Here is a 23,249-nt window from a genome sequence, read left to right on the forward strand (position 1 = left end):
TTTGGCTGGAGAAACAGCTAAATTGGTTGCAGTGCGGAGGGGGAGGGGGGTCATCCAGCTGATCAGAGAGGTGTCAGGAAACTTAGAGGAGATTCAGTGGGGGAACTGCCTGGTGTCTCCTGGGGAACACGTTCCCAGCAATGTACCGAGGAACTCCCGAGAGGAAAAGACCCTATTCCTGAAGGCTAAGTGGGACCGCGCCCCAGTGGGTAGTTAAGGAGGGATGGAAGCTATGCTAAAGCCATACTCGTCATTTTACAACTGGTTTCTGAAGCATTTACCCTTGACAACCTTCAGGGCACTGAAGATTTGGGGTACCAGTGACAACCATCAGGGCACTGGAGATTTGGGGTACCAGTGCCGGTGATTATCCAGACGACGGTTACTGGTCAGTGAAACTAGAGTTCTCAGAGGCCAATGTGTGGGTGTCAGAGGGTCGTCAATCGTTAATGCTGATGTGTCCGGACACTGCTGAGACGGGCAGCACTTTGATCCTGGAGGGGACCAGCACCCCGCTGGTGAGGAGGTGCATGGGGGCCTGCAAGAGCTCTTTGGGGGCATTGTCCGTGCACCCAGTAGCAGCTTGGAGGACGTGTGTAGCAGCATTGGACCGGTACCGAATTGAAACGAGAGCTGATGGTGGTACGGCCCAGGGGAAGTATCTGAGGGTGAGACCCTCTTAGTGGATGCTCCGACGTACCACCTGGGGGGGCGGGGGGGGGTTGACCACTGAAGGCACCTCAGTGAAAGAGAGGTCGCGGCGACTGGACCCTGCAGACGTGGAGGATGCAGGCAGTGTGTGTGTGGATTATAGGACTCTGAACAGGCGCACCGTCCCTGACCAGTATGCGGACCCGAGGGTCGAAGACGCGCTGGTCTGTCTGAGTGGTGCAAAGTGGTTTAATGTGCTGGCTCTGAGGAGTGGATGTTTCCAGATCTCGATGAGTGAGGCCGACAAGGAGAAGACGGCCGTTACAGGTCCCTTGGGATTCTTCCAGTCCGAAAAGATGCTCCAGGCATATCTGGGGCCCTTGCAACCTTCCCGCGAGGCATGGGGAAGACCATGGGAGATGTGGACTTGTGTGGAGTTTTGGCGTATTTGGATGATCTCCTTGCATTGGGATTCGCCTTGGAAGACTATGAAGTGAGGCGAGTGAGGGATCCCGGGCGACTAGGGGTAAACGAAGTAAAACTTTCTTTGGACGAGTGCCAGGTCTGGAGAAGGATGCAGCTCGTGAGTATTCTGTGTTCATTTGTGGAATTCTGTGGTTATTTTTGGAGAAATTACCCATTGGAGAACTAGCAAATGAGTTAAATGTGGCAGGGTACTTGATGTTCAACATGGACATGGAGGGATGGCTAAAGGTGTGTTTCTAGACTTTAAGGCATGAAGTACAAAAGTAGAACAAAAAGCATGATCACAGCACTTGGTAGAGTCCTGTATTATATGGTTAAGAAAGGACATCCTCGTATCGTAGGCAGTGCAGAAAGGTTCTTTTGGTTGATTTGAAGGTTTTAACTTATACATAAATGTTGATCTTGTTGGAGTTTAGAAGAATGAGAGATTATCTTATTCAAATATATAGGATTCTCAGAGGGGCTGAGAAGATGTTTGCCTAAAGGAGGACACCAAGAACCGAGTACATACATAGAACATATAATAGTACAGCACAGTACAGGCCTTTCGGCCCACAATGTTGTGCCGACCCTCAAACCCTGCCTCCCATATAAGCCCCCACCTTAGATTCCTCCATATACCTGTCTAGTATTCTCTTAAACTTCACTAGTGTATCTGCCTCCACCACTGACTCAGGCAGTGCATTCCACGCACCAACCACTCTCTGAGTAAAAAACCTTCCTCTAATATCCCCCTTGAACTTCCCACCCCTTACCTTAAAGCCATGTCCTCTTGTATTGAGCAGTGGTGCCCTGGGGAAGAGGCGCTGGCTATACACTCTATCTATTCCTCTTATTATCTTTCTATCATGTCTCCTCTCATCCTCCTTCTCTCCAAGGAGTAAAGCCCTAGCTCCCTTAATCTCTGATCATAATGCATACTTTCTAAACCAGGCAGCATCCTGGTAAATCTCCTCTGTACCCTTTCCAATGCTTCCACATCCTTCCTATAGTGAGGTCACCAGAACTGGACACAATACTCCAAGTGTGGCCTAACCAGAGTTTTATAGAGTTGCATCATTACATCGCAACTCTTAAACTCTATCCCTCGAATATGAAAGCTAACACCCCATAAGCTTTCTTAACTACCCTATCCACCTGTGAGGCAACTTTCAGGGGTCTGTGGACATGTACCCCGAGATCCCTCTGCTCCTCCACACGACCAAGTATCCTGCCATTTACTTTGTACTCTGCCTTGGAGTTTGTCCTTCCAAAGTGTAGCACCTCACACTTCTCCGGGTTGAACTCCATCTGCCACTTCAGAATAGGGGTGGAGATAAGGAATTTCTTATCTCATGAGGCCATGAATCTTTGGAATTTCCTACCCCAGAGAACTGTGGAGAAAGATATGCTGAATACATTGACACTAATATCTGACAGAAACTAAAAGCAGAAAATGCTGGAAAAACTCAACAAGTCAGGCAGTATCTGGGGAAAGAGGAACTGCCAAAGGTTCAAGTTAGACTCCTTCAAATTAGATAGAAATACAACTCCTTTTAGTTTTCAGTCAGAAAGAAGATGGGGAGGAATATGAGGAACAAAGTGAATTTCTCTGACAGGGAGAGACAGACTGACTTACAAGGATAGTTATCAGCACACTGAGCTCCTCAGCCTATGTGTCAACGGCAAGATTGTGGGACATGTCAGCTTGACAGCTGTAAGAGGTTTGAGATGTTTGAGGAGATGGGGGAAAGTGGTAATGAAGCTAAGGCTGGATAGTCACAATGTGGTACAATATTGGGAGGTCAAGTGGTTTATATTTATTTGATGAAAATCTTGCTATTCTTAGTTGGTCTGGCCAATTTATGAAAAGTAGGCACTCAGTACCTTTGAGGTAAACAATGCTGCTGGTGTAACCCTTAACTCAGCAACAACATTCACACCAGTGCTGCCAAGAACATGGGAAAAGGTCGAAGAGTTTTACATCATAGCCTTATAGGAGTATCAACCCAAAGTCAAATAAAATGATTTGTATCAATTGAATGCACAAAAATGGAAACCAAATGGGAGGTATTTGACTTTGAAAGAATAAAAAATCAAATGATCATTTAAATGGAATAAGATGACAAAAAATTTTAAGTAAAAAGGGATCTGGAAGACAAAGTGATTAAATGGGAAAACAAAAGCAGAGGTGGTAGACATGATGGGATTCTGCAGAAAATTGGGAAAACTCACAGCAAATAGGGGCTCTGATCAGGAGGAACATAAATCAAATGGTTCTGAACGGAGAGAGAACATTTCCTGATTCATGCATCTCAGCTCTTGCATTGTTCCAAAATTATTCAAATGACATAAATATTATCCACATTTTTAGAAGCTTAAAAAAACATTGAGGTATCTGAATAATAAGCATCATTCAAATAAAATCTAAGTTACTTAACTTTCTGGCTATAGATCTGAAGCCCTGAACCACACTTGTGAAGAGAAGACACCATCATACCTCATCCTCCGCTACTGCTAGCTCTTTCTTTAATTCCTCCACTCGCAGACGCAGTTTCTTCACTTCCACTTCATGCTGTTCCACTCTTCTGTTTGCATGGGCCAATTCCGTCATCTTTTCCTGATACTGTTTCTTTAGTTTGGCATGAACATGCCTAAGATCTGACAACTCCTATGATCAAAATACATCACACACTCAATCAATTATCCAACTATCTGCTCAAATTGCCATTCTGATAAAGTAAGTCTTAAATCTACTGAATACTATTAGGTAAGTCATTGAAAGATTGAATTAATTTTCCGGAAAATGTAGGTTGAATTACCCTGCCCTTAGCAGAATTTGAAATCAGAATAAAGTTTTGGAACTCTGCAATTATGCTCAACTAGGCTTTGTCTACTGAAGCTATGTGGGTGGACCTGAGGAATAAGAAAGACATGACCACATTAATGGGATTATATTGTAGACCACTCAGTCGTCAACAGGATTTAAAAGAGCAAATCTGCAGAAATGTTCACAGGCAGTTGAAAGAAATATGAAGTTGAGATGGTAGCTAACAGTAGCAACTTTCCACATATGCCTGGAATACCCATACTATAATAGGGCTGGATAGGTTAAAGTCTGTGAAATGTGTTTAGAAAAGTTTCCTTAAACAATAAAAGCAGGTCCCAACAGAGAGTGTTTGATATTGGATTGTAATAGTGAAGGTGACAGAAGTATGTGTAGGGGAATATTTCTATATTTCAAGATAATTATGGAGAAGGATAGGTCTGGTTCTCAGGTTGAGATTCTAAATTGGAGAACAACAAATTGTGATGGGATCAGAAAGGATCTGGCAAGTGTAGATTGGGTCAGGATGTTTTCTGGCAGAGGGCTGCTTAGTAAGTGAGAGTAACCTATGCTTTCAAGATATTAAGGCCCTGGTTAAGAAGGAGGTGTTGCAAAGCAGGTACAGGCAGCAAGGAACAAATAAGGTACTTGAGGAGGATAAATATAGGCAAGATAACATTTAAGAATGAGGGCTGAAGAAGGAATGAGGTTACTCTAGCAGACAAGGTGAAGGAGAATCACAAGGGTTCCCACAGATACATTGAGAACAAAAGGATAGCACGGGACAAAATTGCTCCTCTTGAAGATCAGCACAGTCATCTATGTATGGAGTCGAAAGAGATGGGGGTGATCTAAAACGGAATGTTTGCATATTTTATCTACTTGGGAGATGGACACATAGAGTCTGTGGAACTAAGGCAAAAACAGTGAGTCATGGGCCATGTACAGATTACAGAGGAGGTGGTTCTTGTATTGAGGAAAGTTACAGTGGATAAATCCCCAGGGCCTAACAAAGTGCCCCCCTTGGACTTTGTGGAAGACTACTGCAGAAATTGCAGGGGCTCCTAGCAAAGGTATGTAAAATGTCGCTAGCCGCAGGTTAGTTGCCAGAGGATTGGAGGATAGCTAATATTATTCTGTTGTTTAAGAAATGCTCTAAGAATAAGCAGGGAAATTATAGACAGTGGTGAGCCTTACCTCAGTAGTGGGTAAATTTTTGGAAGGTATTCTAAGGGACTGGATATTTGGAAAGAAAGGGCCTGATTAGGGATAGTTAACTTGGCTTTGTACATGGTAAATCGTTCCTAACCAGACTTAGAGTTTTTCAAAGAAATTTCAGAATCAGAATCAGGTTTATTATCACCCGCATGTGACGTGAAATTTGTTAACTTAACAGCAGCAGTTCAATGCAATACATAATCTAGCAGAGAAAAAAATAATAAATAAATAATAATAATAAATAAACAAGTAAATCAATTACATATGTTGAATAGATTAAAAAATGTGCTAAAACAGAAATACTGCATATCAAAAAAAGTGAGGTAGTGTCCAAAGATTCAATGTCCATTTAGGAATCGGATAGCAGAGGGGAAGAAGCTGTTCCTGAATCGCTGAGTGTGTACCTCCAGGCTTCTGTATCTCCTACCTGATGGTAACAGTGAGAAAAGGGCATGTCCTGGGTGCTAGAGATCTTTAATAATTGACACTGCCTTTCTGAGACACCACTCCCTAAAGATGTCCTGGGTACTTTGTAGACTAGTGCCCAAGATGGAGCTGACTAGATTTATAACCTTCTGCAGCTTCTTTCGGTCCTGTGCAGCAGCCCCTCCATACCAGACAGCGATGCAGCCTGTCAGAATGCTCTCCATGGTACAACTATAGAAGTTTTTGAGTGTATTTGTTGACATGCCAATCTCTTCAAACTCCTAATAACGTATAGCCACTGTCTAGCCTTCTTTATAACTACATCGATATGTTGGGACCAGGTGAGATCCTCAGAGATCTTGACACCCAGGAACTTGAAGCTGCTCACTCTCTCCACTTCTGATCCCTCTATGAGGATTGGTATGTGTTCCTTCATCTTACCCTTCCTGAAGTCCATCATCAGCTCTTTCGTCTTATTGACATTGAGTGCCAGGTTGTTGCTGCGACACCACTCCACTAGTTGGCATATCTTACTCCTGTACGCCCTTTCGTCACCACCTGAGAGTCTACCAACAATGGTTGTATCGTCAGCAAATTTATAGATGGTATTTGAGCTATGCCTCGCCACACAGTCATGTGTATATATAGAGAGTAGAGCAGTGGGCTAAGCACATACCCCTGAGGTGCGCCAGTGTTGATCGTCAGCAAGGAGGAGATGTTATCACCAATCCACACAGATTGTGGTCTTCCGGTTAGGAAGTCGAGGATCCAATTGCAGAGGGAGGTACAGAGGCCCAGCTTCTGCAACTTCTCAATCAGGATTGTGGGAATGGTGGTATTAAATGCTGAGCTATAGTCGATGAACAGCACCCTGACGTAGGTGTTTGTGTTGTCGAGGTGGTCTAAAGCTGTATGGAGAGCCATTGAGATTGTGTCTGCCGTTGATCTATTGTGGCCATAGGCAAGTTGCAATGGGTCCATGTCCTTGCTGAGGCAGGAGTTCAGTCTAGTCATGACCAAGCTCTCAAAGCATTTCATCACTGTACTGGGGAATAGTCATAAGGCAGCCCACATTATTCTTTTAAGGCACAAATATAATTGTTGCCTTTTTGAAGCAAATGGGAACTTTCGTCTGTAGCAGTGAAAAGTTGAAAATGTCCTTGAATACTCCCGATAGTTGGTTGGCACAGGTTTTCAGAGCCTTACCAGGTACTCTATCCGGACCTTCTGCCTTGCGAGGGTTCACACTCTTTAAAGACAGCCTAACATCGGCCTCTGCGACAGAGATCACATGGTCATCAGGTGCAGCAGGGATCTTCACAGCTGTAGTTGTGTTTTCCCTTTCAAAGTGTGCATAGAAGATGTTGGGACCAAAAGAAGCTTCTTGCATTAAAATAGACACATCTCAAACCATTGGTCTGAGTGCATTCCTTCTCTATCACCTGCCTATCCTCCCTCTCACACCAGCTACAAGCTTTCTCTATTTGTGAGCCAACTGTCCCTTCCTCCGTCTCTTCAGTTCAGTTCCCACCACCCCCGCAATTCTAGTTTAAACTCTCCCATATAGTCTTTGCAAACCTCCCTGCCAGGATATTGGTCCACCTCGGATTCAAGTGCAACCTGTCCTTTTTTTACAGGTTGCACCTGCCCCAAAAGAGGTCCCAGTGATCCAGAAATCTGAATCCCTGCCCCCTGTTGCAATCCCTCAACCACGCATTTATCCTCCACCTCACTCTATTCCGATACTCACTGTCACGTGGCACAGGCAGTAATCCCAAGATTATTACCTTTGAAGTTCTGTTTCTCAACTTCTATCCTAACTCCCTGTAGTCCCTTTTCAGGACCTCCTCCCTTTTCCTACCTATGTCGTTGGTACCAATATGTACCATGACCTCTGGCTGTTCACCTTCCTACTTTAGGATATCATGGACCGGATCAGAAACATCCCAACCCTGGCACCTGGGAGGCAAACTACATCCGTGTTTCTTTTCTGCATCCACAGAATCGGCTGTCTGACCCCGCCCCCCCAACTATAGTCCCCTATTACTGCTGCGTTTTTCCTTTCCCTACTCTTCTGAGCCACAGGGCCAGACTCTGTGCCAGAGTCACGGCCATTGTTGCTTCCCCCAGGTAGGTCGTTCCCCCCTCCAACAGTACTCAAACAGGAGTACCTATTGTTAAGGGGGACAGCCACTGGGGTGTCCTCTAGTATCTGACTCCTGCCCTTCCCACTTATCTGTCCTCCGAGGCCCTGGTGTGATTACTTGCCTATAGCTCCTCTATCACCTCCTCACTTTCCCTGACCAGGCAAAGGTCATCAGGTTGCATCTGCAGTTCCCTAACCTAGTTCCTAAGGAGCTGCAGCTCGAAGCATCTGGCACAGATTTTGCCTTCCGGGAGGCTGTTCCTGTTTCTGTTCTTCACTGGTAACTTACCTAGCCTCCACCTGTTATTGCCGAAGCCCTGGTGAACCAAAGCCTCCTATTCCGATGCCTGCTCTATAAAGCTGTCTTCCTTTTTAACTCTTCCTGCTGGTCTAACTCGCTGACATCCACGCGCTTGCGTAGTCGCACCTCGATCAAACCGCTGATGAAAATACAGTCTCCTTTTAAACTTTCCCGCTGGTCTAACTCGCTGACGTCCACGCGCTTGCGCAGTCGTGCCTCGACTCCCCAGTATATTCTCCCCTTGGCTGTACGGGTTTCTTCCGGGTGCTCTGTTACAGGCTTCCAGAGAGAGAGGGAATCATCTGCTACCAATCTGATTTGTCCCTTCTTGAATGCTAAGTGACTGAACGTTCTTGAGCAACTCCCATATGGGACTTTATCAAAGGCCTTGCTGGACTCCATGCAGATAACATCCATTGCATTTCCTTCATCCTTTCCTGAAAAAGGAAAGGATGCATTCCACCTCAGGCCAATGTCAGGCTTCAGATGATCTGAGCAGTGGGATCAACATGCATGAAACAGCTATCCTCGAGACTTCACCATTGTTTTACGAGATTTTAACCAAGCCAGTCTGAAAAAAATCACTAGGCAACTACCATCAACAGATCACTTGCAATACCAGAGGAAACAACACACTGGACCATTGCTACACCACCATCAAGAATGCCTACCGTGCTATTCCACGCCCTCACTTCGGGAAGTCTGATCACCTGGCTGTACTTCTACTCCCTGAGTATAGGCAGAGACTGAAGACTGCAGCACCAGCAGTGAGGACCAAGAAGGTATGGACAAAGGAAGCACATTTGCGCCTACAGGACTGCTTTGAATCGGTGGACTGGACTGTATTCAGGGATTCATCTTCGAATCTGGATGAGAATGCTGCAGTTGTTACCAACTTCATTAAAACCTGTGTGGATGAGTATGTGCCCACAAAGACTTACTGTACATTCCCAAACCAATAGCCGTGGTTGAACCAGGAGGTACATCATCTGTTGAAGGCGAGATCTGTGGCATTCAAGTCTGGCGACCCAGGCCTGTACCAGACAACCAGGTATGATTTGTGGAGGGCTATTTCATGGGTGAAGAGACAATTTCAAACGAGGTTGGAGGCAACTCTGGTAGGGTCTGCAAGACATTACTTCCCATAAAGCGAAACCCAATAGCATGACGTCAGGCAGTAGAGCGGGAAAAGTTCAAAAAGAAGACTGCCTTATCCAGCGGGCAGCATTCGGACCGGGCAGCGGAGTGATAGGGCTTTGGCTCAACGCCTCAACGGTAACGAGGCAAGGTAGGTGTACCTGTGTTAATTGTGGAAACGAAGTAGTATGAGTGTGAGGCCGGTTTTCTGTGCTCGGTGTCAGATGTGGGAGGTCCTGGAGTCTCCCAGCCTCCTGGACGGCCATATCTGCACCCAGTGTGTCGAGCTGCAGCTCCTAAGGGACCACGTCAGGGAACTGGAGCTGCAGCTCGATGACCTTCGTCTGGTCTGGGAGAGTGAGGAGGTGATAGAAAATGGTTATAGGCAGGTGGTCACACCGGGGCCATGGGAGACAGACAAGTGGGTAACAGTCAGGTCAGGGAAGGGGAAGAGTCATGTACTAGAGAGTACCCCTGTGGCTGTACCCCTTGACAATAGGTACTCCTGTTTGAGTACTGTTAGGTGGGGGATGGCCTACCTGGGGGAAGCAACAGTGGCCGTGCCTCTGGCACAGATTCCGGCCCTGTGGCTCAGAAGGGTAGGGAAAGGAAGAGGAAGGCAGTAGTGAGAGGGGACTCTATAGTTAGGGGGTCAGACAGGCGATTCTGTGGACGCAGAAAGGAAACTCAGATGGTAGTTTGCCTCCCAGGTACCAGGGTCCGGGATGTTTCAGATCGCATCCAAGGTATTCTGCAGTGGGAGGGAAAACAGCCAGAGGTCGTGGTACATATTGGTACCAATGACATAGGTAGGAAAAGGGTCCTGAAAAAAGACTACAGGGGGTTAGGAAGGAAGTTGAGAAGCAGGACCGCAAAGGTAGTAATCTCGGGATTACTGCCTGTGCCACGTGACAGTGAGTATCGGAATAGAATGAGGTGGAGGATAAATGCGTGGCTCAGGGATTGGAGCAGGGGCAGAGATTCAGATTTCTGGATCATTTGGACCTCTTTTGGGGCAGGCGTGACCTGTACAAAAAGGATGGGTTGCACTTGAATCCCAGGGGGACCAGTATCCTGTCAGGGAGGTTTGCTAAGGCTACTGGGGAGAGTTTAAACTAGAATTGTTGGGGGGTGGGAACCGAACTGAAGAGACTGGGGAAGAGGCGGTTGGCTCACAAATAGAGAAAGCTTGGAGACAGTGTGTGAGGGAGGATAGTCAGGTGATGGAGAAGGAACGCACTCAGATCGATGGTTGGAGATGTGTCTATTTTAACGCAAGGAGTATTATGAACAAAGCAGGTGAGCTTAGAGCGTGGATCAGTACTTGGAGCTATGATGTGGTGGCCATTACAGAGACTTGGATGGCTCAGGGCCAGGAATGGTTACTTCAAGTGCCGGGTTTTAGATGCTTCAGAAAGGGCAGGGAGGGAGGCAAAAGAGGTGGGGGCATGGCACTGTGGATCAAAGATTGCATCTCGGCTGCAGAAAAGGTGGACGTCATGGACGGATTGTCTACGGAGTCTCTGTGGGTGGAGGTTAGGAACAGGAAGGGGTCAGTAACTCTACTGGGTGTTTTTTATAGGCCGCCCAATTGCAGGGATATCAAGGAGCAGATAGGGAAACAGATCCTGGAAAGGTGTAATAATAACAGAGTTGTCATGATGGGAGATTTTAATTTACCAAATATCGATTGGCATCTCCCTAGAGCAAGGGGTTTAGATGGGATGGAGTTTGTTAGGTGTGTTCAGGAAGGTTTCTTGACACAATATGCAGATAAGCCTACAAGAGAAGAGGCTGTACTCGATTTGGTATTGGGAAATGAACCTGGTCAGGTGTCAGATTTCTCAGTGGGAGAGCATTTTGGAGATAGTAATCATAATTCTATTTCCTTTACAATAGCATTGGAGAGAGATAGGAACAGACAAGTTAGAAAAGCGTTTAATTGGAGTAAGGGGGATTATGAGGCTATCAGGCAGGAAATTGGAAGCTTAAATTGGGAACAGATGTTCTCAGGGAAAAGTACGGAAGAAATGTGGCAAATGGTCAGGGGATATTTGTGTGGAGTTCTGTATAGGTACGTTCCAATGAGACAGGGAAGTTATGATAGGGTACAGGAACCATGATGCACAAAGACTGGAATAAATCCAAGAAGAAAAGTTTACAAAAGGTTCAGAGAGTTAGGTAATGTTTGGGATCTAGAAGATTATAAGGCTAACAGGAAGGAGCTTAAAAAGGAAATTAGGAAAGCCAGAAGGGGCCATGAGAAGGCCTTGGCAAGCAGGATTAAGGAAAACCCCAAGGCATGGGGTTTCCCCTAAGGAAAACCTACAGGTATGTGAAGAGCAAGAGGATAAGATGTGAAAGAATAGGACCTATCAAGTGTTACAGTTGGAAAGTTTGCATGGAACTGTAGGAAATAGCAGAGGTACTTAATGAATACTTTATTTCAGTATTCACTATGGAAAAGGATCTTGGTGATTGTCGTGATGACTTGCAGCAGACTGAAAAGTTTGAGTATGTAGATATTAAGAAAGAAGATGTGCTGGAGCTTTTGGAAAGCATAAAGTTGGATAAGTCGCCAGGACCGGATGAGATGTAGACCAGGCTACTGTGAGAGGCAAGGGAGGAGATTGCTGAGCCTCTGGCAATGATCTTTGAATCATCAATAGGGATGGGAGAGGTTCCGGAGGATTGGAGGCAGAGGCGGGAATTAAACTTAGGTCTCTGGTACAGTAAAGTGCTGTACTAACCACTATGCTACTGTGCTGCATACAAATCCATCTTCCTTGAAAGTGGCGTGACAGGTATATTGGGTCATAAAGAGCACACAGGCTTTCATAAATCGAAGTATTGAGTACAGTTTTGGCCAACTGCCAATGGGAAAGATAAAAATAATATCTTCAATGTTGCTGATCCTTGAGGTCTTGACTTAGGTGGAGAGTTCACTAAGAAGATGGCGCTGTATATCAGCAACCTTGGGGGCTGCAGGAAATTCTACCAGATTTCCTCTGGAATATACTCCTTTTGAACTACTTTTGCAGCAATCTGCAGCATGTGAATTTCATCCCAACAATGGAATAGGAAATCACATCAATGATCTTCAGACAACACACATCAAAGTTGCTGGTGAACGCAGCAGGCCAGGCAGCATCTATAGGAAGAGGCGCAGTCGACGTTTCAGGCCGAGACCCTTCGTCAGGACTAACTGAAGGAAGAGTGAGTAAGGGATTTGAAAGCTGGAGGGGGAGGGGGAGATGCAAAATGATAGGAGAAGACAGGAGGGGGAGGGATAGAGCCGAGAGCTGGACAGGTGATAGGCAAAAGGGGATACGAGACGATCATGGGACAGGAGGTCCGGGAAGAAAGACGGGGGGGGGGTGACCCAAAGGATGGGCAAGAGGTATATTCAGAGGGACAGAGGGAGAAAAAGGAGAGTGAGAGAAAGAATGTGTGCATAAAAATGAGTAACAGCTGGGGTACGAGGGGGAGGTGGGGCCTAGCGGAAGTTAGAGAAGTCAATGTTCATGCCATCAGGTTGGAGGCTACCCAGACGGAATATAAGGTGTTGTTCCTCCAACCTGAGTGTGGCTTCATCTTTACAGTAGAGGAGGCCGTGGATAGACATGTCAGAATGGGAATGGGATGTGGAATTAAAATGTGTGGCCACTGGGAGATCCTGCTTTCTCTGGCGGACAGAGCGTAGATGTTCAGCAAAGCGGTCTCCCAGTCTGCGTCGGGTCTCACCAATATATAAAAGGCCACATCGGGAGCACCGGACGCAGTATATCACCCCAGTCGACTCACAGGTGAAGTGATGCCTCACCTGGAAGGACTGTTTGGGGCCCTGAATGGTGGTAAGGGAGGAAGTGTAAGGGCATGTGTAGCACTTGTTCCGCTTACACGGATAAGTGCCAGGAGGGAGATCAGTGGGGAGGAATGGGGGGGACGAATGGACAAGGGAGTTGTGTAGGGAGCGATCCCTGCGGAATGCAGAGAGGGGGGGGAGGGAAAGATGTGCTTAGTGGTGGGATCCCGTTGGAGGTGGCGGAAGTTACGGAGAATAATATGTTGGACCCGGAGGCTGGTGGGGTGGTAGGTGAGGACCAGGGGAACCCTATTCCTAGTGGGGTGGTGGGAGGATGGAGTGAGAGCAGATGTACGTGAAATGGGGGATATGCGTTTAAGAGCAGAGTTGATAGTGGAGGAAGGGAAGCCCCTTTCTTTAAAAAATGAAGACATCTTCCTCGTCCTAGAATGAAAAGCCTCATCCTGAGAGCAGATGCGGCGGAGACGGAGGAATTGCGAGAAGGGGATGGCATTTTTGCAAGAGACAGGGTGAGAAGAGGAATAGTCCAGATAGTTGTGAGAGTCAGTAGGCTTATAGTAGACATCAGTGGATAAGCTGTCTCCAGAGACAGAGACAGAAAGATCTAGAAAGGGGAGGGAGGTGTCGGAAATGGACCAGGTAAACTTGAGGGCAGGGTGAAAGTTGGAGGCAAAGTTAATAAAGTCAACGAGTTCTGCATGCGTGCAGGAAGCAGCGCCAATGCAGTCGTCGATGTAGCGAAGGAAAAGTGGGGGACAGATACCAGAATAGGCACGGAACATAGATTGTTCCACAAACCCAACAAAAGGCAGGCATAGCTAGGACCCATACGGGTGCCCATAGCATCACCTTTAGTTTGGAGGAAATGGGAGGAGCAAAAGGAGAAATTATTAAGAGTAAGGACTAATTCCGCTAGACGGAGCAGAGTGGTGGTAGAGGGGAACTGATTAGGTCTGGAATCCAAAAAGAAGCGTAGAGCTTTGAGACCTTCCTGATGGGGGATGGAAGTATATAAGGACTGGACATCCATGGTGAAAATAAAGCGGTGGGGGCCAGGGAACTTATCTTCAGATCTCACATTCGACAGTCAAATGTGGAGCCATTAAGGGCCAACTCCAAGGCCATGGCCGAATATGCAGGATGAGAGGTGGGATTCAAACCAGGCTGAGGTGCGGGGGATGAGGTTTCCTCTACCCACCGTCCTGTCAGTTAATGTACAGTCACTTGAAAACAAGATCAACGATCTCAGGGCAAGGCCGCTGTATCAGAGGCAGATGAGGCAGATCTCAATTGTCTGTTGCATTGAGACTTGGTTAACAGTGAACACGTCGTACATAGCTGTCCGACCAGAAGGTTTTACCATTTTCAGAATGGTTCGAACCTCCATTGGGTGCAGCGTATGCCTTTTAATCAATTCTCGTTGGTCCTCGGATGTTGGGGTTCTGTCACCTTCTTGTTCTCCTGACTGAGAACAACTAACGATTAAATGTAGACCATTCTACCTGCCTTGGAGTTCTCACTTGTGCTCCTGACCGCAGTTTATGTACCACCAGCGGCTAACTATAAGTAAGTATTTGTGAAAATGCACGATGCTGTCTTAAACAAGAAATGGCCCATACCAAAGCATTTCAAATTATAGTTGGTGACTTCAATCAGGCCTGTTTGAAGAAAACTCATGCCAATTTTCACCAGCACATAACCTATAGCACCAGAGGTCCCAACACACTAGGCCACTGCTACACTATAATAAGGAATACCTGCTCTTCTCTCCCGAGACCGCCTTTTGACAAGTGGGATCATTTGGCTGTACTCCTACTACCTGTATACAGACAGAGGCTAAAGAGCAAGGCTCCAGAGATCAAGACAACTAAGAGGTGGTTGTGGGAGGCCGAGGAACGGTTACAGGATTGCCGTGAATCAGTGGACTATTCAAGAACTCATCTGGGGACCTGAATAACCACACCAAGATAGTTACAGACTTCATTAAAAACAGCTCTGGATGAGAGTGTCTCCATGAAATCATTCAGGGTTTTCCTCAATCTGAAGCCTTGGATGAACAATGAAATCTGGAATCTACTGAGAGCCAGATCACAGGTATTCAAGTCTGGAGATCAAGAATGCTACAAGTAGTACAGGTATGATCTCCAGAAAGTCATCTCAAGGGCAATGTAAAGATTGTGGACTAGACAGGAATCAACGAGGGATGCTCAAAGCTGTGGCAATGTTGTAATGCCATAACCTCTTGCAAAGCTAAATGTTACAACACAGGGGACAGCAGAACTTCACTTTCAGATGAGCTCAATACCTTCTATGCTCACTCTGACCACCAGAAAAGCGAAGAACCATCGTGCACCCCTATGTCTCCTGATAATCCTTTGGACTCAGTACCTGAAGATGACATGCGGGATTCAAGAGAGTGAATCCGAGGAAAGTATCTGGTCGGCACGAAGTACCTGGATGAATACTGAAGACCTGTGCTGAGAATTGGCTGCTGTATTCACAAATATCTTCAACCTCTTGTTCCAGCAGTGTGTTGTATCCACCTGCTTCGAGCAGGCTTCAATCCAGTGCCCAAGAAGAGCGTGGTAACCTGTCCAAATGACGATCACCCAGTGACACTTATATCCACAGTGATGAAGTGTTTTGAGAGTCTGGTGTTGAAGCATATCAGCTCCTGTCTGAATTGTGACTTGGGCCCGCTCCAATTCGCCTTCCAAAGTAACTGCAGTCTCACTGGCTCTTCACACGACCCAGAACATCTGCACAGCAAAGATGCATCCATCAGGATGCTCCTCATTAATTACAGCTGGGCATTTAACACCATCACCTCTTTAACACTAATCAGTACACTCCAAGACCTGGGCTTCAGTACCCCCTTGTGCAATTGGATCCTGGATCTCCTCATTTATGGACCCCAGTCAAATTGGATTGGTAAAAATATCTCCTCCACAATCTCAATCAGCACAGGAGCACCACAGGGGTACGTACTTAGTCCCCTGCTCTACTCGCTTTACATCCATGATGGTGCAGCTAGGTACAGCTCCAACACCATAACTTTGCTGATGACACCACTGATGTGGGCTATATCAAAGGGGGTGATGAATCAGCATATAGGAAGAAGATTGAAAACTTGGCTGAATGGAATTGAATTGAATGATCTTTATTGTCATTATATACAGGTACAATGAAACTCTGTTTGGCTTCCTCTCAGGCAATTAAATAAAGCGGTAGATAAAAACAAGACAGTAATAGAAAAACAGTATTAAATAGATAAGTAGCAGAAAATAAGTTGTAGCAGCACCAGAATATCACAGTAATGCACAAAGTATTAGAGTCCTGGTGTGTCCCTGTGTGTGTTCACAGTTTCAGTCATTGTTCTGTGGAGTGGTGTGATGGAGGCCACAGCTCAGGGATAGAAGCTGTTCCTCAGTCTATTTGTTCTGGCTTTTAGTGTCCTGAACCTTTTGCTGGACGGCAGCGGGTCAGACAGGGAGTGGCCGGGGTGTGTGGTGCTGATTGCTTTCCTCCTGAGTCTGCTGGAATAGATGGTGTCCAGTCCTGGGAGCTCCATCCTGACAATTTGCTGGGCCGCCTTCAACACGCGATGCAGGTCTTGTCGCTCAGCGGCTGTGCAGCTGAAATCCCGCACTGTGGCACTGTCGGTCAGGATGGTTTCAGTTGTGCTTCTGTAGAAGTTAATGGTGCAATAACAACAACCTCTCATTCAATGTCGATAAGTCAAAGGAACTGCTAGCAGATTTCAGGAGAGGGAAACCAAAGGTCTATGAGCCAGTAACCATCGGAGGATCAGAGGTAGCAAAGGCCAGTAACTTTAAATTCCTGAGTGTCACTATCTCAGAGGCCATGTCCTGGACCCATCATATAAATATTATTGCGAAGAAAGCACGACAGCGCCTTCACCTCCTCAGGAATCTGCGTAGGTTCAACATGTCATCGCAAACCTTGGCAAACTTCTATAGATGTGTGGTGCAAAGTGTGTTGACTGGTTGCATTATGGCCTGGGACAGCAGCACCAATGTCTTTGAGTGGAAAATCCGAAAGATAGTGAATTTGGCCCAGTACATCACGGATGAAACCCTTCCAACCATCGAGCACATCTCCATGAAACACTGCTATAGAAAAGCAGCATCCATCATCAAAGATCCTCACTACCCAGGCCGTGCTCTTTCAAAAACAGTTACAACCCCTCAACCATCAAGTTCTTGAACAAAAGGGGAAAGCTACACTCATTTAAGGACTGTGTTATATTGTTATTTCATGCTTGTTATTTATTGCTATTTATTTACATCTGCATTTGCAGCTTGTTTACAGTTTACAATTCCTAATGTTTACAGCTTACAGTTCCTGTTCTATAGATTTGCCAAGTATGACCGCAGAAAAAGAATCCTCCTTGCCTCTGCTCTAAAAGGCCACACCTCAATTTTGAGGCTGTGCCCTCTAGTTCTGAAAACCCCCACCATCGGAAACGTACTCTCCACATCCAGCCTATCTAGTCCTTTCAACGTTCCATAGGTTTCAATGAGATCCCCATGTATTCTTCAAAATTCCACTGAGTACAGGCCCAAAGCTGCCAAACACACCTCATATGTTAACCCTTCATTCCCGGAATCATCTTGTGAACCTCCTCTGGACTCTCTCCAATGACAACACATTCTTTCTGAGATACGGGGCCCAAATCTGTTGACAATACTCAAAGTGTGGCCTGACTAGTGTCTTATAAAGGCTCACCCTTATCTCCTCACTTTTATATTCTATTCCCCTTGAAATAAATGCCAATATTGCACTTGTCTTCTTTACCACAGACTCAACCAGTAAACTAACCTTCTGGGAGTCTTGCATGGGGACTTCTAAGTCACTCTGCACCTCTGATGTTTGAACCTTCTCCCCAATTAGATAGCAGTCCACACCACTGTCCTTTTTACCAAAACGCATTATCATACATTTCCCAACACCGTCTTCCATCTGCCACTTTTCCACGGGCAGTTTTTTGCCCATTCTTTCAATCTGTCTAAGTCCTGCTGCAAACACATTGCTTCCTCAGCACTACCTACCCCTCCACCTATCTTCATATCATCAGCAGTCCCAATCCTGACCCCCAAGGAACACCTCTCGTCACTGGCAGCCAATCAGAAAAGTCCCCTTTTATTCCCACTCACTACCTCCTGCCTGTCAGCCATTCTGCTATCCATGCCAGTGTCTTTCCTGTAATGTCACAGGATTTTATCTTGTTAAGCAGCCTCATCTATGGCATCTTATCAAATGCCATAATCCAAGAAAATGACATCCACTACCTCTCCTTTGTCCACCCTGCTTGTTAGTTCCACAAAGAACTCTAACAGATTTATCAGACTAGATTTCCCTTTACAGAAACAATGCTGACTTTGACTTAGACTTATTTTATCATTAGTCTCCAAGTACCCCGAAACCTCATCCTTAATAGATTCCAACACTTTCCCAACTGAGGCTAGGCTAATAGGCCTGTAATTTCCTTTCTTGTGCCTTCCTCCTTTCTTAAAGAGTGGAGTGACATTTGCAATCTTCTAGACTTCTTAGATCATGCCAGAATCAAGTGATTCTTGAAAGATCATGACCAATGCATCAGTTATCTCCTCAGCAACCTCTCTCAGGACTCTGGGATGGAGCCCAACTAGTCCAGGTGATTTATCCACCTTAAGAACTTTCTGTTTGCCTAGCACTTTTTCCTTTGGAATATCAACGGCACCCACTCCTGCTCCCTGACACTCACAGAGGACTGGAACACTGCTAAAGTCGTCCACAGTGAAGACAGATGTAAAGTACCCATTAAGTTGATCTGCCATTTCTTTGTCCCCATTACTACCTGACCACCATCATTTTCCAGTGGTCCAATAACAACTTTTACCTCCCTTTTACTCTTTAAATAACTGAAAAATACTTTTTGGTATCTTGCTCTATACGATTGGCTAGTTTGCCCTCATATTTCATCTTTTCCTTTCTTATAGCTTTTTTAGTTGCCTTTTGTTGGATTTTAAAAGCTTCCCAATTATCCAACTTCACATTTAGTACCTTATATGCCCTTCCTTTGGCTTTTATGCAGTCCTTAATTTCCCTTGTCAGGCACGGTTGCCTACCCCTGCCATTTGAGATCTTCTCCTTCTGTGGGACATACCTATCCTGCGCCTTGTGAACCATTCCCAGAAACTTCAGCCATCTCTGCTCTGCCATCATCCCCGCTCTATCCTTCTCCAATCCACCTGGGCAAGCTCCTCTCCCATGCCCCTGTAATTCCCTTTATTCCATTATGATCACTGCCTCCTAAGGGTCCCTTTACATTAAGCTCCCTAATATGATCTGGGTTAATACACAACATTCAATCTAAGATAGCCTTTCCCCAAGTAGGTTCAAGTACAAGCTGCTCTAAAAAGCCATTTTGTAAGCATTCAACAAATTCCCTCTCTTGTGATCCGATACCAACCCGATTTTCCCAATCCCCTCGCACACTGAACTCCCCCATTACAATTGTGTCATTACCCTTATTACATGCCGTTTCCAGTTTCCTTTGCAATCTCAAGCCCACATCTTGGCTAGTATTTGGAGGGCTATATATGATTCCCATTTTTTTTTCTTACCTTTGCAGATGCCTACCTCCACCCACAAAGATTCAAAATTCTCTGACCCTCTGTAACCTCTCTCTAAAGATGTAATTCCATCTCTTACCAAGAAAATCACACCACCACCTACACCTTCCTGCCTGTTCTTTCAATACAAAGTATATCCTTTGATGTTAAACTCCCAACTATGGCCTTATCTCAGCCGTGACTCAGTAATGCCCACAGTGTCATACTGACCAATCTCCAACTGCACCACCAGTCCATCCACCTTATTCTGAATGACGCGTATTTAAAGACAGCACCCTCAGTCCAGAATTCTTTGCCCCTTTGAATTTTGCCTCTGTGGAACAATTTAACTCTTTGCTCTGTCTGCATTGTACCCAGTCATTGACTTGTCCTTCCTTACATTCATGTTACATCCATCATCTACTTGTAAACCTGCTGGCTCATCCTCAGCTCTGTCATACTAGTTCCCATCCCCCTGCCATATTAGTTTAAACCACTCCTAACAACTTGAGTAAACTTGCCCACAAGAATATTAGCCCCCCCCGCCCACCGAGAAAACTAAGTGATTTTCTGGCAACCATCCACTAATTACATCGTCTGGAGTCTGAAATCTGTCACCCTTATCCAGTCTGCTCATACAGCAATTCCAGTCACTGCAATTAAACCCTCTAAAGTAAGTATGTGTGAAGACAACAACAGTGCAACAAGACCTGTGGTTCAAAGATTGCAATGTTGAAGCAGCAACCTCAATATCATGGCAACTGGATAGGTGAAAATTGCAGCAATACCCAGCAGTCAAAATTAAAACATCCCAAGCATTTAAAATGAGGAAGTGTTCTCATTGCATATTTGGTAAGTAGACTGGTCAACAGTGATTTATATTTAAGACCAGAACTGGAGGATATGGCTTATCAGTCAATAGGGGGGCATCTCTCAAATGACAGAAAGATCAACCCACTACAGAGTAAAGTTATCACAGACTTCATCTCCAAGGACAAGAGTAGACAGGAGGTGCCAAGGAATGAAAGCAGGAGTTCCATCTAGTTTCAATTATTGTCTATTGTATGGGATGTGAAATTGAGACTTTGGTTAGCTCGTTAGAATGCCATTGAAACCAACCACGAAAGAACAGTTTGGAATCTTCTAGTTTCCAGGAAATTTCAGAAACCACCAAGAAAATCTATGAACAGTGTGAACGCAAATGGAAGTCATCAAGATACAGTAGGTAGGAATCCAGGGAAATGGGCTGCAGGTTCATGGAATGTAATTACAATTTGTAAGGAATTTTAGTAAATTAGAGTGAAACCCTAAAAAAGAAGTTGCAAATCACGAGTTAACTAAGACTTGAATTAATTCCAGAGAAGATTCTAAACAGGAGCCTAATCTGATGAATTATAGTAGGGAAGGGAGAGACAAGGGTGAATGTGATGTACAGAATAAGGCACCAGCTCCTCTGGAACTTGGGGTGGAGCAGGCACTGTGGAGAGCAGGGTCTGAACCTGGTGGAAGAGCACCAAGAGTGTGGAATCTGACGAGGAAAGGATGAAACAGGGAGTTGCTGTGGAGTAGAATATGACAGCACTGAAACAGGAAAGCTATAGAGAGCACATTGTGAGACAACCCTCAGACTAAGGAATTTGTGAACATTCGGGGGGGGGGGTAGGAAGGGTGAGCTGAGGATAAAATTAGATCTGCCGTGATCACATTAAATGCAGAGAAGGCTCCAGGGACTGAGGCTTCTCCCTCATTAGAATGAAAGCCAGTGAGATGATATCAAAAGAGGAGTGAGTGAAACCAGGAGGGACATCACTCAAACAGTAGAGATAAATATGCTGAATATCCCCACCTTGGCTTTGGACCAAACATGGATAAATTAGACAAGTGTACGTACATGGTGCCAAACAGACTGTGCTATTTGGCTTCATGACCCTCTGACTCTGGAATGATAGGCAAACCTGCTCAAGCATATCTGTCTCTTCTGGTGCACAGCCCATTTATCTCTTTACTTCCAGCCCTTGGATAATCTTCCATGTTGAACACATTATTGTTTTTGAACCGATCAAATGTTCTGACATGGTTCACTCCTCTCCTATCTTTGCACATCTTTTGGGTTCTATGTCTAATTTTCCCTTATTAATGGTTATACTTCCACTGAAGCTTCTCTCTTCCTTTCCCAGAAGCCACTCACTACAGAATGCTGCACATTTTATGGTTGCAATTTGAGTGATCTATTGCCTCAAAAAGCTCATTCCAACTTTTCACTCAGCAGGCCATGCAGCATTTTGTGTGTGTTGCTTGGACTTCCAGCATCTGCAGATCTCCTCTTGTTTCCAACTTTTCACCAATGGCTGAAGAGTAAGAATGCACTCAAGCTAGTGTCAAATCTGTGAGAATATCAAAATATCTATGATTGAAAGAAAAGTGTCGTTGCAGCTGCTGACACAGATATTTGGTGCAATCTAGCATACAATTCCCTTGAGAAGTTCCATGATAACTGTAAACACAAACAATTCCTTACCTTATTTTTCTCAAAAAGCTCACTCTGAATCGTTTTCAGGTCTGCATCCAGGGCACTTGCAGCTTGCTTCCTCTTCTTCGTCAGCACTTCCATCAAGTCCTCAATTTGTGCCTTCTGTTTTTTGTTCTCTCTTTCAAGACTCAGCTTCTCAGTCTCCAACCGCTCCCTCTTACCCCACTCGGATGTGTTCTCTGCTTGTAGTCTCTCCATCTGATCACAGAGAGCCAAGAATCAATCAGCAGGCTCAGTTACCTGCAGTCTATGACATCAAACAGAAAAGTAGGCTGGGGCCTGCAATATTGATGACCTGCAGTATCTAACATCAACCATCAACCATCAACAGCATTCGCTCTTGCAGGGAGAATTCAGTGTCTTTTTTGCTAAATCATAAGTGTGGGAGCTAGGGAATTCTAAAACATGGTCTTCAAAAGTGGTTTTGAAATATTATACCGTGCATAAATTGCCCATTTTACATGGGAATGCTTACCAATTAAATACTCCCTTCAGAGGCTAACACTTGGTATATGGAGCTAACCGTCAGCAGCTGGGCTTGATCTCCATGCATCAGAAAAAGACATACAGTGCTTATAAAAAATATTCACCCCCCCCCCCCCGGAAGATTTCATGTTTCATTGTTTTACAACATTGGATCACAGTAGATTTAATTCAGCTTTTTTCACACTGGTCAACAGAGAAAGACTCATTTGTGTCAAAGTGAAAATAGATCTCTACAAAGTGATCTAAATAAATTACAAATTTAAAAAAAAATAGTTGATTGTATCAGTATTCACACCCTTCCAGTCAGTACTAGCAGATGCTCTTTTGGCAGCAATTACAGCCTTAAGTCTATGTGGATAGGTCTCTATCAGCTTTGCACATCTGGACACTGCAATTTTTCCCCATTCTTCTCTAGAAAACTGCTCAAGCTCTGTCAGATTGCACGGGATCGTGAGTGAACAGCCCTTTTCAAGTCCATCCACAAATTCTCAATTGGATTGAGATCTGGATTCCAATTTGGCCACTCCAGGACATTAACTTTGCTGTTTTTAAGCCATTCCTCTGTAGCTTTGGCCTTGTGCTTGGGGTCATTGTCTTACTGGAAAACAAATCTTCTCCC

General features: G+C 45.2%; 1 protein-coding gene across 2 annotated transcripts in view; it reads right to left on the reverse strand.

The window, feature by feature from the left end:
• Positions 1-23,249, reverse strand: part of ccdc102a (coiled-coil domain containing 102A) — a 199,565-nt gene that overhangs the window by 59,558 nt on the left and 116,758 nt on the right. For both annotated transcript variants that reach the window (XM_063066583.1, XM_063066584.1), the window contains exons 7-8: positions 22,133-22,342; positions 3,617-3,787 (exon numbers count right to left, since the gene is read on the reverse strand). In XM_063066583.1, coding sequence (XP_062922653.1) covers positions 3,617-3,787; positions 22,133-22,342 — 381 coding nt within the window. The remainder of the gene's footprint in view (positions 1-3,616; positions 3,788-22,132; positions 22,343-23,249) is intronic.

This window comes from Mobula hypostoma, chromosome 14, assembly GCF_963921235.1.
Source record: "Mobula hypostoma chromosome 14, sMobHyp1.1, whole genome shotgun sequence".
NCBI classification, from domain to species: Eukaryota; Metazoa; Chordata; class Chondrichthyes; order Myliobatiformes; family Myliobatidae; genus Mobula; species Mobula hypostoma.